Genomic DNA, 13,211 nt, shown 5'->3' on the forward strand with positions numbered 1-13,211 from the left:
TGCCACTCTTGTTTCTTAAGTACGGTTTTGTTTGTGGATTTGATTTCTTTTGGAAGAGCTTCGGGCACCATGTCTTCATCCATGTAAAACTTGGCATCTGCGAAGTGTGATTGGGCTTCGGTGAATGGCTTGGTGTTGCCTTGTATCATCTTTACTCATTCTCGGTAGAATTTTAAGTATTGATGAAGGGTGGATGACACTACTCCATTCTCGTGGATCCAAGGCCTTCCTAAGAGCAAGCTGTAGAAAGTTTTTGCATTAATCACGTGGAATAGCGTGCTTGATTTAAGTTCACCAATAGTCATCTCCACTCGGATCATGTCTATCGCCTTTTGTCCTCCTTGGTTAAAACCTTGGATTAGAAGACGACTTTGGGATAGTTCATCCACCTTGACATCGATTATGGTCATTGTTAACTTTGGCATGATGTTTATGGCTGATTCATCATCCACAAGTATACGGTTGACTTTGTGCTCCCTTACGTACCCAAAGATGAAAAGATGACGGTTGTGAGGCTTTAACCCTAACAGTAAGTCTTCGTTAGTGAAGTTGATTGCGTTATGGGCGGCACAACATATGGCATATTCATGTGGCCGAAGCTTCAAGCCTTCGTCCTTACTTTCTTGCACTTTGTGGTCGTCGGGACTTGCCAAGATTGCTATTAGTGATTTTCGCATCTCCTTGGCAACTGTAGCGCTTATTCGATGCTAAAGTATGTCATCAAGTACCAAGTGACAGGCAACGGTAATGCATTGTTGGAAGAAGTCTTTCAGGAAGTACTCGTGCAATGAGACGGGAATGCGTGGCTCTTGCTCCATAGGTTCCCCAGCGTATGTTGGCTTGGTAGCTCTTACGCTTCTTCTGGGCTTCCTATTGTTGCGACAACAGTGTTTTTTCCCTTGTTCTGCCTTTGGCTTTGTGGCTTATGGTCTTGGCTTCCTTGTCTTTTTGTAGGTTACCAGTGTCCACCCTTCTTCATCGTTGGTAGGTGCATTTTGGTCGCTTATCCTTAATGATGGTTGTGCAAAAGGTGTTGTATTGTTTGAGCATGGACGGGAGTGGTCAGGCATTACTTGGAAAGGCACAGGATCGAAGGATCTAAACGCAATCATAGTAGTATGTGTTGCAACCATGTCTTCAAGGTTAAGTTCAATTTGCCTTTGTTGTGCAAGCTTCATGATGAGCTTTTTGAGGATGAAGCATTTGCCAACAAGATGGCTCACAATACGATGGTACTTGCAGTACCTAGGATCGTTAACGTGATTCGTCTCTTTAGGGCGCTTGCATTCGGGTAGCTCAATCACCTTTTTTTCCAGCAAGTCATCTAACATTGCAGCCATGTCGGAGTCAGGAAAAGGGTACATCTTCTGCTTTAGTTCCCTCAAAGTGTTTTTGTATCTGTCTTGGGTGCGAGAAGGTTCACCTCTCTTTACCTCTTTCGTTTTGTTCTTGGATAAGATCTTGACGGGCGCATATGAGGTCTTGATGGGGGTAGTATGGACGACAAAAGCTTCCTTAACGGGCTTCTTCCCAGTCTTGTCTACCTTTAAGGCGAACACCTTATCTTTCTTGAAGTCGATGATTAGCTTTCTTCCTATAATTGATGATACTCAACTTCATGTCGTGGGATCGAGTTGTTAGCTCCTCAAATGTTCTCAGCTTTATGCCTTGGAGGATGTAATGTAGCCCTCAGTGCATGCCTTGAACACACATCTCAATGGTAGAGGTTTCAAAAAGTTGATCTTTACAATCCAAACTTAATGAACACCACCTATTGATGTAGTCGACGATAGGTTCATGCTTTCACTGTTTTGTACTCGTCAGCTCCAGCATGCTTATGGTGCGACGAATGTTGTAGAAGCGGTTGACGAATTCCTCTTCAAGCTGATCCCAAATGTTGATGGACTCGGGCTCAAGGTCGTTGTATCAATCAAATGCGTTACTTTTCAACGATCGCACAAATTGTTTAACGAGGTAGTATCCCTCTGTCCCAGCGTTGTTGTAAGTTTCGATGAAATGGGCAATATGCTGTTTGAGATTGCCCTTTCCATTGAATTGCATGAATTTGGGTGGATGCTTAACAGGTCGGGTCGCTAACGGGTGAACCCGTTAACAACCTGTTAAATAACAGGTCACCTGTTAGACCCGTTAGCACCCGTTATAAATTATAACCACACCTTATCGGTAGGGGCCTTCATATCACCCAAGCTCTCCGACCAGACCCTCATTTGCTCATTCCACCATTTCTCCCAAGAAATCTTTTCTCTTGAGCCGTTCCAGATCCTCCTGTGCCGCATCTCTCTCTCCGTGATCTGTAAGTCAACCCTCATCTCCATCCTCTTCGAAGACATCATCCGCAGTCAGTACCTTTAAAAAAAAATTCATGATGTTTATAGCAGGCCGAGAGCCTTCTTTATCTTCCTTGCATTGATGTTTCTTCTTTCTTCCTCCCCATCTACTCTCTATCTCTCTCACCCTCTATCTCACTCTCTTTCTCTCTCTCTCTCTCTCTCTCACCCTCTATCTCTCTCTTTCTCTCTCTCTCTTTCTTTCTCTCTCTCTCTTTTGCCCCTTCTCTTATTCTTAAGCTCTCATAGAACTTTATATCCAAGTCAGTACCTTTTTCACTATCAGCACCCTTTTATACATCCTTGCAGTTTTGTAATTGTATTGAAATGCAATAAAAAAAATGTTAACGGGTGAAACGAGTCAGATTCAGGTGACCCATTAGCTTAATGGGTCAGATTGAACACGACCCAAACCCAATAAACCTGACCCGTTTACATGTCTACCTACTGCTGCTAGATAGAGAGAGATCCTATGAGCGTCATTGCTTGGTCCAACTTCTCCTCGACTTTTTCTATTAGAGGCTCCTCATATTCGTCAGTTTCCTTCTTTTGTAGGTAAACCTTTGGGTTGACGAGTGTAGCAATATGTAAATCCTTTTCCTCCACGGTCCTTATCAGCCTTGCGATTGCTTCGCTCATTTGTGCCAGCTGCTCCTTGATGGAAGTCACACCAGTAGTCATGACTTGCATGGCTACGGGATACGAATTGTTGTTTGAGTTAACATCAGAAGGCAATGACTTGAAGTACCTCTTCAAGCTTTCCTCCCTTAACGCCTTTAGCGAGGCCAAGATGATCATGGGCTCGTGCCTTGGTTGTTGGATTTGTATCAATGGATGAGATCCATTGGTCTGTAGGATCTCCACAAAATTAATCCAGAGAGGATCTAAATCTGTATTTATAATAGCTTAAACCCATATAACATTTATAAGGAGAGAAAAAGATAGAAGTATTTTTTCTTTTTGGATCAAAAGAGAGAATGATAGAATAGTCAAATTCTAACTATTTATAATGACCTAAAACCTATATGGCATTCATCATTGACTTATGCCTAATTAATAAAAATATATCATTGATTAAGTCCAAAACAAAAATATAGCATTGATATATGGCCTAATAGTAAAGTTTTTATTAACTTTTGGCTAAATTACCTAAATTATATTTGTTCTATGAAAATGATTCCCAGTCAAACAATCAACACGAAAAAGCTTAAATTCTTTCTCTTCTTATTTTGAAAAGAAGGAGAATAATAAATAGGGGATAAAAGTACGAAAATACCCATATAATAATAGTCCTACCAGTTGGGACATTTTTGGAGGGGAGGAGAGAGTCGTTGATTGTTTTCGTTGTTGGAACGACACGGTTTCGGAAGAAGAACAAGAACATCATCTTTCACCACCACCACCTTCGTCTCCACCACCATCTCCTCCTCTGACATCGTATCAATGGTTTGATCTCTCTAATCCCAACACATTATAAGTGTTGTTATTCTTTGAAAAACCCAATGAATAGATAAAAACCAACTTTTATTTTTATGGGTACTTTTCAGAGCTTTCGGAAGGCCTATGGAGCTCTGAAGGACTCTACCAAGGTTGGCCTCATCAAGGTCAACAGCGAATTCAAGGTGCGAAAAAGAACCGATTCTGGCTTGTGGGTTTTGTTTTGATGACCTCTGTGAATGCATTTGCATTTTGGTTCTTTGATGAAATGCAATTTTTGCTGAAATATGGGTTGTGTTTTTTTGGAAGGATTTGGATATCGCCACTGTGAAGGCAACCAGTCACGTTGAGTGCCCTCCGAAGGAACGTCATATTCGAAGTGAGTTGTGTTTGATTTCCTACATTTGTGAATTGTATGATATGGATGTGTTATCTGATTGAATGATGAGGATATGAATCTGCATTATAAACTTAGTGTGGCCATCAGATTTGCAATTACGTTCAATTTCCTTGCATTTGCTAACATAATGTTTGTAATTCTATTTTCCAATTCTGTTTTGAATTCCATGGTCAAAATTCCTTGCATTGATGAGCTTTCCCAATTCAGTCATGTTCTCGTTCCTGATTAATGTTTGGGTGTGTTTTTTATTTCTTGTTCTGCTGCCTAGAGATTTTCTCTGCGACATCAGTGAATCGTCCACGCGCAGATGTGGCATACTGCATTCACGCGTTGGCCAAGAGATTGTCCAAGACACGGAGTTGGATTGTAATGCCCTTTATTCGCTTCTTGTTATCGTTGTTTTTGTTGTCATTCATAGCTGGTATAACATGCATATAGGAAAAGTATGTCCAGTAGCAGTAGCAAAATAGTTGTTAAAATCTACCAGGTCACTTAACAAGTGACAAGTTTACAATCTACAGGTTGCCATAAAGACATTGATAGTTATTCATAGAACATTGAGAGATGGTGATCCTACCTTCAGAGAGGAGCTTCTGAACTATTCACAGAGAGGACACATTCTCCAAATTTCCTATTTTAAAGATGACTCAAGTCCTCTTGGTAAAACGCTTCCGCCTTTGATGACGGTATATTATGTAACATGTGGCCGATGTTTGTAACAGTCCCTTCTTACACCAACTTTTACCTTGCAGCTTGGGATTGCTCCGCTTGGGTTAGGACATATGCGCTCTTTTTAGAAGAACGGCTGGAGTGTTTCAAAGTTTTGAAATATGACATTGAGGCAGAGCGTTTGACCAAAACATTGCCAGGATCAACCAAGGTTTGGTTTATATTTGTCATTTTCATGATTTAAAATTTTACTTTTTTGTGTCTCTCATTGAATTTCATGTTCAACTTTAGTATAACAAAGATACCATTGAATCCACCAGGTCCATAGTAGAACACGAACGCTGAGTGCTGATGCGCTCTTGGAGCAGCTACCTGCACTGCAGCAACTTCTTTTCTGCCTCATGGGTTGCCAGGTAATAAGTTAATATGGATACAGAAAATCTGATCTGGCTTCGTTCTTTGAGCCAAATTATTTAATCGGTCCACTATATCCTCTCTTACTGAAACAGTCATGAAAGAACCATTTTGTTGGTTATATTGTTAATTTCTAATTTGCTCTTATTTTGCAGCCCGAGGGAACAGCTTATAACAATTACCTCATACAATATGCCTTGGCTCTGGTATGCATGAAACCTAAATTCCTTGAGAAAACCAATATATGCCTTTTTACTAGTTCCTTCTGAGCTTCAACAATGTTCTTCTCCATGTAGATATTAAAAGAGAGCTTTAAAATATATTGTGCCATCAATGACGGAATTATAAATCTCGTTGACATGGTAAGGCTCTTCTAGACTCATATTTCTCTGAGCTGAATCAGTTATCATATGATACCTCCATTTTTTATTTTAAAATTATAACAAATCGAGTTACGTCTTCCTGCAGTTCTTTGATATGTCAAGACACGACGCAGTTAAAGCCCTCGATATTTACAAAAGAGCTGGTCAACAGGTACACAATGATACGTTATTTTTGAATCTTTTTTATAACAATATGTTGTAGGGCAACATGTATTGCTGGAATAGATCTTTTCCCATAGTTAAATTAATTAGGATACCCTCAAAAGCAGTTTTTTCTCTATTGACCTACAGGCTGAAGCGCTTGCTGATTTTTACGAGTGCTGCAAGGGTTTGGATCTTGCTAGAACTTTTCAGTTTCCAACATTGAGACAGGTTCCACTTTGCCTTCTACTGGAATATTTAAGTTGACTCCATTGCATGGTCTCTCACAAATCTTCTTCTCTACACTGAACAGCCACCACCATCATTTCTTGCAACAATGGAAGAGTATATAAAGGAAGCGCCAGAGTCAGGTTCCGTTAACAGAAGACTGGTGAGATAGAATCCATATGAGTATGAACATTTGAGTACTGGATATGTATGTGCATTAACATTAAGACTCTTTGAAATATTTGTCGCACACAATTTCTGTTGACATGCTGTATATTCAACGGTCATGCTTATTTGTATATTTGAACTATTAGTTCTAATATTCAAATTTCTGATAATTTTGTTCCGGCCATAGGAATACCAGGAGACAGATGAGCAGCCTCAGAGACCTGAAGAACCTCCTCCCCCTCCAGAGCCTGAAAAACAAGAAGAAAAAGTTGAGGAGCCACTGGCTAAAACAGAGGAAGAACCCCAACCCAAGGAAGAAGAAGTCGAACCTCCTCCTTTGATATCAACTGAGGACACTGATCTGCTGGTACGATATTTTATATATGCATTGTAATTCATGTTTTCTCTGATGTCAGTCTGTGGATTTTTTCCATTTATGTTGTGTCTTTCCTTTTCATCGTCTAGGGTCTAAGGGAAATAAATCCAAAAGCTGCAGAAATAGAAGAATGCAATGCCCTGGCTCTTGCGATAGTTCCACAGGGTAAGTTTCGTTGCATTGTATATTATTGAGGAAAATTTACACATGTCTGCATTGTCGAATTTGAAGATTTGTTCGCTGATATACTTTATGAATTCTGTTTTATAAAATCATATTTATACATTTTCAGGGAATAAACAAAAATCTGGAGCAAGTTTCAATGATTTTGCTGGGACTTCCGGTTGGGAGCTAGCGCTGGTGACCACACCAAGCAACCATACCAGCCAAGCGCCCCAAGACAGAAAGTTGGTTAGTCTTCTTTGCTTTTCAAAAAGATTTTATTTTTCTGCCCCTTCGTTTTCAGTGCAATGGTATGAAAGCTACATATGGATACAGATGAAATTTGTATTTAGGGTTTAATTCTTTGTTGATTGTTATTCTTCTCTTTGTCGGAGGATATATATTTATACACACAGCATCTCTTGTGGTACAATTAAAGGAATGAATCCTAACTAACTAGGAAATACAATAAACCAATAATTACTTTCCTAATCAAATAGGGACTCACACGCCAACATTCCCCCTCAAGTTGATGCGTAGATATCTCCTAGCCCCAACTTGTCAAGTGAGTCCTGAAATCTTCTGGCAGAAACTACATGAGTTAAGATGTCAGCCAATTGTTCTTCTGTCCTGACCAACGGAAGGTCAATGAGCTTAACATCCAGCTTCTCTTTTATGAAGTGCCTGTCTACCTCAATGTGCTTGGTTCTATCATGTTGTACTGGATTATTAGCTATCTTCTGCGCTACTTGATTATCACAGTATAACACCATAGATCCCTTTGGTGTGAATCCTATTTCAGTAAGTAGGATCTAAAGCCATAAGAGCTCACAAATACCATGTGCCATTCCCCTGTATTTCGCCTCTACTGACGATCTTGCCACGACATTCTGCTTCTTACTTCTCCAAGTCACAAGATTACCAGCCACAAACATGAAATAACCTGACGTAGACCGCCTGTCAGTAATATTCCCAGCCCAATCCGCATTAGTATATCTCTTCACCTTCATGTGTCCATGCTTTTTGTACATTAATCCTTTCCCATGAGCCCCTTTTAAGTAACTAAGAATCCACATTACTGCTGCCATGCGATCCTCACTTGGTGCATGCACAAATTGACTTACCACACTTACGGCATAAGCAATATCGGGTCTCGTAAGTGATAAGTAAATCAATCTTCCAACTAACCTTTGATACCTTTTTTATTTGTCGGGACTTGGTCTTGATAAATTGCAAGGTGATGATTTTGCACGATCGGGGTATCCACGGGTTTACATGCCAGCATACTAGTTTCTGATAACAAGTCTAACACATACTTTCGTTGCGAAAAGTATATGCCTTCTTGAGACCTAGCAACTTCGATTCCCAGGAAGTATTTGAGTCCTCCGAGATCTTTCATCTCGAACTCAGAGTACAAGTATCCCTATAACTGTTCAATCTCCTTTGTGTCATCACCTGTAACAATCATATCATCCACATGTATAATGAGTAAAGTCACCTTACCATCCTTACGCTTCATGAATAAGGTATGAGAATTTCCTTGTCGGTATCCATAATTTTTCATGGCCTAAGAAAATCGTCCAAACCATACTCTAGGTGATTGTTTCAAACCATACAATGCCTTCTGAAGTCTGCATACTTTCCCATTGGAGTATTCAATGTCGTAGCCTGGTGGAAAATCCATGTATACCTCTTCCTCTAAATCTCCGTGCAAAAAAACATTTTTACATCAAACTGTCTTAGAGGCCAATCAAGATTAGCAGCAAGAGATAATAGAACTCTAATGGTATTCATTTTCGCAACTGGAGCAAAAGTTTCCTGATAGTCAACACCAAAGATCTGTGTATATCCTTTGGTTACTAATCTTGCTTTGTATCTGTCGATCATTTCATCCGCCTTATGTTTGATTGTAAACACCCATTTGCACCCTACTAATTTCTTGCCCTTAGGAAGTGTAAACCACTCTCCAAGTCTTATTTTTCTATAATGCTTCCATCTGAATTTGCATTGCCTCTGTCCACTTTGGATCTCTCCAGGCTTCTTCTACCCTGGTAGGAATTTTAATATTTTCCATTTGTTGAACAAGTGCACAGTATTTCGGCGAGAGTCGATGAGTGGAGACATAGTTAGCAATTGAATATCGCACCTTCCCTTCTGGTGAGTACCTTTCTGGTGGTTTTCCCCGATTCTGTCTAGGAGGTAACACATAAACTGATTCGGTAGGTTTTGAGTGAGTACTTACCTCAGTAACTATATCTGTAGGATTGACGTGTACCAGAGGAAGTTGAGAAGGGCTATTGTTGTCATTGTACGTCACACTTGGTCCAACTTCATCCCTTGCAGCATGCCCACATGGGCACACACCAAACAAAAATTTATTTTGTACCCTGACAGCAGCTGGTACACTTACTGCCGTTTGCCTGGTCATCTAGCCCACTTGGGCTTTCATTCCACTCAGTGTTGTTGCAATCGGTGCTGTCACAGTTGGCTGCTGCCACACGCCCATTTGGGCTTTCTCTTCCGATGTCATCATGCCCATTTGGGCCAACTGCAACTTGATAGTCGTCACGCCCATTTGGGTTACTAGCAGCTTCACCATTTGGGCTACTTGCAGCTTCATTCTCACGGTCCGAGTTGCCAGCTAGGCCGACATCCACATCCACCCATCCATAATCTTTATCTCCAGTCGTCTCCCCCCTGAAGAGTATGGCTGGGGGAAAAATAAAGTTCATCTTCTAAGAAGGTCACGTCTATGGTGACGTAAACATGTTGAGTAGGGGGATGATAACATCTATACCCCTTTTGTTGAGGGCTAAAGCCAATGAAAACACATCGCACCGCACATGGATCAAGCTTACTCCGTTGATTTTTGTGAAGATGAATGTAAGCTACAATCCAAAAAACTCGTGATTCCAGATGAAGAGTGGAAGGGAGAGAGTCATGATCAGCGAGCACAGCCAAAGGTGTTCGGAAAGAGAGAACCCGCGATGGCATTCGATTCATGAGATAAATGGCATAAGGCACTGCATCAGCCCAATATGTTTTGGGTGCACACGCACCAATTAGAAGTGCACGGGTAACCTCAAGCAAATGTCTATTTTTCCGTTCAGCTACTCCATTTTGTTGAGGGGTCTGAGGACATGTAGTCTCATGAAGAATACCTTTGTCTTTGAAGAACTGGGACATGTCCAGATTGAGATATTCACCACCATTGTCATATTGGAGAACTTTAACAGGAAGTGAATATTGTGTGTAGACCATGTGATAAAATGTTTTCAAGATTTCACCCACATCACTCTTATTTTTCATGAGATACAACCAAAGTCATTCTAGTGCAATTGTCAACAAATGTGACAAACCAACGAATTCCATTCCGAGAAGTAACTGGAGATGGTCCCCACACATCAGAATGAACTAACTCAAAAGGAACCGTTCTTTTAATAAAACTTGGAGAATACGAAGCACGATGACTTTTAGCTAATGTGCAGACATTACACTTGAGGCATGAATCTGAAATGTTACTAAATAATGATGGAAGTAATTTCCGCAAATATCTGATGAGGCATGACCAAGATGACGATGCCACAATTGAACAGTCTTTAACTTTTTACTATCTTGACTTCAAACTTGATGAGCACAGCCTTGTGTAACATCGTCAACATAGTACAACCCCCTTATCTTAATACCACGCGCAATGATCGCCTGAGTTCGGATATCTTGAAGTAAACAGAATGAAGAAAACATTAGCGCAATACAGTCTAATTGTTCAGTAACCTGTCCCACAGATAATAGATGACTAGACAATGTGGGAACAAGTAAACAATTATGCAGGGAGAGAGTTGGAGTAAGTGCAATTGATCCGGCTCCTGTAACTGGAGCAACTCCTCCATTGGCAGTAACTGTACTATTTCGTGGAGGCAATGTTGTGGAATTAAAGAGAGTATGATCGTACATCATATGATCCGTAGCTCCAGAGTTAATAATCCAACCTGTATCATGATCAATAGCCGCAATTAGGGCAATGCTTGTGTTACCTGGATCTTCAGATTCCTCGTTTAAAGTAATCATACTCAAGAAAGAGAGCTGTGGGCCCAGTTCATCTGGGTCGGCCTCCTGTTTTTTTCCCGCAGGTTGGCAGATTGGGCCCAAGTCACTGGCAGTATGATTTGAGTTGGCAGACTTGGTTGCTATTCCTTTGTCGTCAGCCATAGGTGGTGGCTTTTGTGTGCTTCTGATTCAAAGTTCTTATGAAAGTCTCTTGTCTCGAGACTTTCAAAGGCAGTCGGTGATTGTTTTTTGGTCTGTGATTTTGGCAGCAAGTCGAAGAGCTCCAGGCATTCTCCAGTCGGCTGGACAGCCAGCAAGAAAAAAAATTATATTTTCACGCTGGCAGTAGCTGGGATTAGGGTTGAGGCAGAGACAGGCCGAAACCTGCTCTGATACCAAGATGAAATTTGTATTTAGGGTTTAATTCTTTGTTGATTGTTATTCTTCTCTTTGTCGGAGGATATATATTTATAGTACACACCGCATCTCTTGCGGTACAATTAAAGGAATGAATCCTAACTAGCTAGGAAATACAATAAACCAATAATTACTTTCCTAATCAAATAGGGACTCACACGCCAACAGATACTGTTGGGATCAGCTCTGGTTAGTCCTCACTCACTGAATCAGTCTGGTCTTGGACCACCTGGTCCTTCCTAGACAGTTTGGGATTGAATTTCTTTCAATGTTAAGTTAGTTGACTACGAGATTCAGTACACATACATACTCACTTTCATACTTTTTTTCTGAATCAAGGAATTGAAGAATCTGAAATCTAACTTGGTCTAGAGTAGAGTAGTTAAGTTTGCATTTAGATTGCAGTTGTTTGCGTAGCTAAATCTCAGTTTCGGGCCTCAATCACCGGACTTTTCTTTCGTAAAAAGGAGGCCAAGGGGCAATACAACTGGAGCTACAAGCCACTGCCGATTCACTAGATTTACATGTATAGATTACTACTCGTATTCTTTCAGTTTATATTCATGGACATCGTTTGGGTTTTATCAGGCTGGTGGCTTTGATAATCTGTTACTTAATAGTTTGTATGAAGATGAAGGTGCCAGGAGACAGTTACAACTCCAGAATGCAGGGTATGGTTATGGCACGACGAGCTTGCAAAATCCATTTGAACAAGCAGCACAGCAACCCGTACAAGACCCATTTGCAATGTCCAACAGCATAGCACCCCCTACAAACGTGCAGATGGCGTTAATGGCACAACAACAACAACACCAGCAAATCATGCAGCACCAACAACAGCAAAACATGATGATGGTACCTCACCCGTATTATTCTCAATATTCCCAACCAATGCAATCCGCAGGCTCTGCAAACCCGTTTGGAGATCCATTCAGCATCCCTCCTAGTACAATGCCAAACCAGGGAAACCAAAACCTAATATAGAAGGCCACTTATTTCATGATTTTATCCCAACTATTCTTTCATTCTTTGGAGTAGTAGTGTGATTTTGATAAGCTCATTCTTTGTTTAATCTCTATATTGTTTTGGAGTGTCAATGGCAACAATGGAATGCATACCAATCGATCTGCTGTTTAGATCAAACTTTTGCTCGTTGTTCAGAGTTTACGGGTGCGTATCATATAGTTAGTATTTCAAAATTCCACACAACTCGAATGGAGGTATTTATAGAGAACAAGATACAAGCATAATTAAATAAGTAACCCCAATTTCTTGAGAACAAAGAAACCTGCATCTTAATAAAACAAAATTCTCCAGAGAAGAAACCCAAACCTCATCAGCATCATGCACACTTCGTCAACATCAATTTTATTCAAATATGATGATTCTTGTCAATTGGTACTTGAGTGGTGACCAGTCCAAGCACTTAAATGCGTGTCCAAAAACTTTAAGTATTCCTCCACAACAATTCTTCATTTCACTCACCTGTAGCATTCAAGTTATGGAGTTGATCGAGGTGGTGGAGGTGATGGAATCTTGTAATAGAAAGTCTTTGCAATGCTTTGGAATCCATATAGGAGAAATCGGGCAGACCTTTAGATTGATTTTATTAAATTTCATGAAGTACTTTATAATTGGTTGGTAAGTATGGTTGGATGTTAATTGGATTATTGCTTTTGTTGGATTTTTATTGGTTTGATTATGACTTGCATATACGAGATGGAATTCGTATCATGCTTTGCAATAATGAAACGTATGAGTTGGGTGAGTTACGTGGGTTTGTCTCGTGATGAATTGGAATGGTTTGATGTATTGGAAAGATTGGATCGACTATGTCAAGGACCAGGATTTCCGGTAAGCATAACTGATCGGCAGTAAAGACGATTTTTATGTGAGAGACAACTTGATGACCGAGAGATGGATATTGTGGTTTGAAGGAACAATGGAAAGTGAATGGATATGTCAAGAGTGGTAATTCATATAACAAGACACTTGAGGTCAAAGCATGGTATGGGACGTGT

General features: G+C 40.4%; 1 protein-coding gene across 3 annotated transcripts; it reads left to right on the forward strand.

The window, feature by feature from the left end:
• Nucleotides 1–3,604: 3,604 nt before the first annotated feature.
• On the forward strand, nucleotides 3,605–12,333 carry LOC103453777 (putative clathrin assembly protein At5g57200). Of its 3 annotated transcripts, none has more exons than XM_029091674.2 (16): nucleotides 3,605–3,794; nucleotides 3,896–3,970; nucleotides 4,095–4,164; nucleotides 4,454–4,551; nucleotides 4,707–4,845; nucleotides 4,938–5,065; nucleotides 5,175–5,267; nucleotides 5,424–5,474; nucleotides 5,565–5,630; nucleotides 5,737–5,802; nucleotides 5,943–6,023; nucleotides 6,106–6,183; nucleotides 6,376–6,555; nucleotides 6,654–6,729; nucleotides 6,857–6,975; nucleotides 11,779–12,333. In XM_029091674.2, exons 1-16 carry the CDS (start codon nucleotides 3,792–3,794, stop codon nucleotides 12,172–12,174), a joined length of 1,719 nt encoding a protein of 572 aa, XP_028947507.2. In that variant the 5' UTR covers nucleotides 3,605–3,791; the 3' UTR covers nucleotides 12,175–12,333. The 3 variants fall into 3 exon arrangements, with proteins under 3 accessions (XP_028947507.2, XP_070666994.1, XP_008391574.3); XM_070810893.1 differs by lacking the exons at nucleotides 3,605–3,794; nucleotides 11,779–12,333 and adding exons at nucleotides 8,820–8,883; nucleotides 8,989–9,127 and having other exon boundaries at nucleotides 3,881–3,970; XM_008393352.4 differs by lacking the exon at nucleotides 3,605–3,794 and having other exon boundaries at nucleotides 3,881–3,970.
• Nucleotides 12,334–13,211: the final 878 nt, after the last annotated feature.

Source organism: Malus domestica, chromosome 13, assembly GCF_042453785.1.
Source record: "Malus domestica chromosome 13, GDT2T_hap1".
NCBI classification, from domain to species: domain Eukaryota; kingdom Viridiplantae; phylum Streptophyta; class Magnoliopsida; order Rosales; family Rosaceae; genus Malus; species Malus domestica.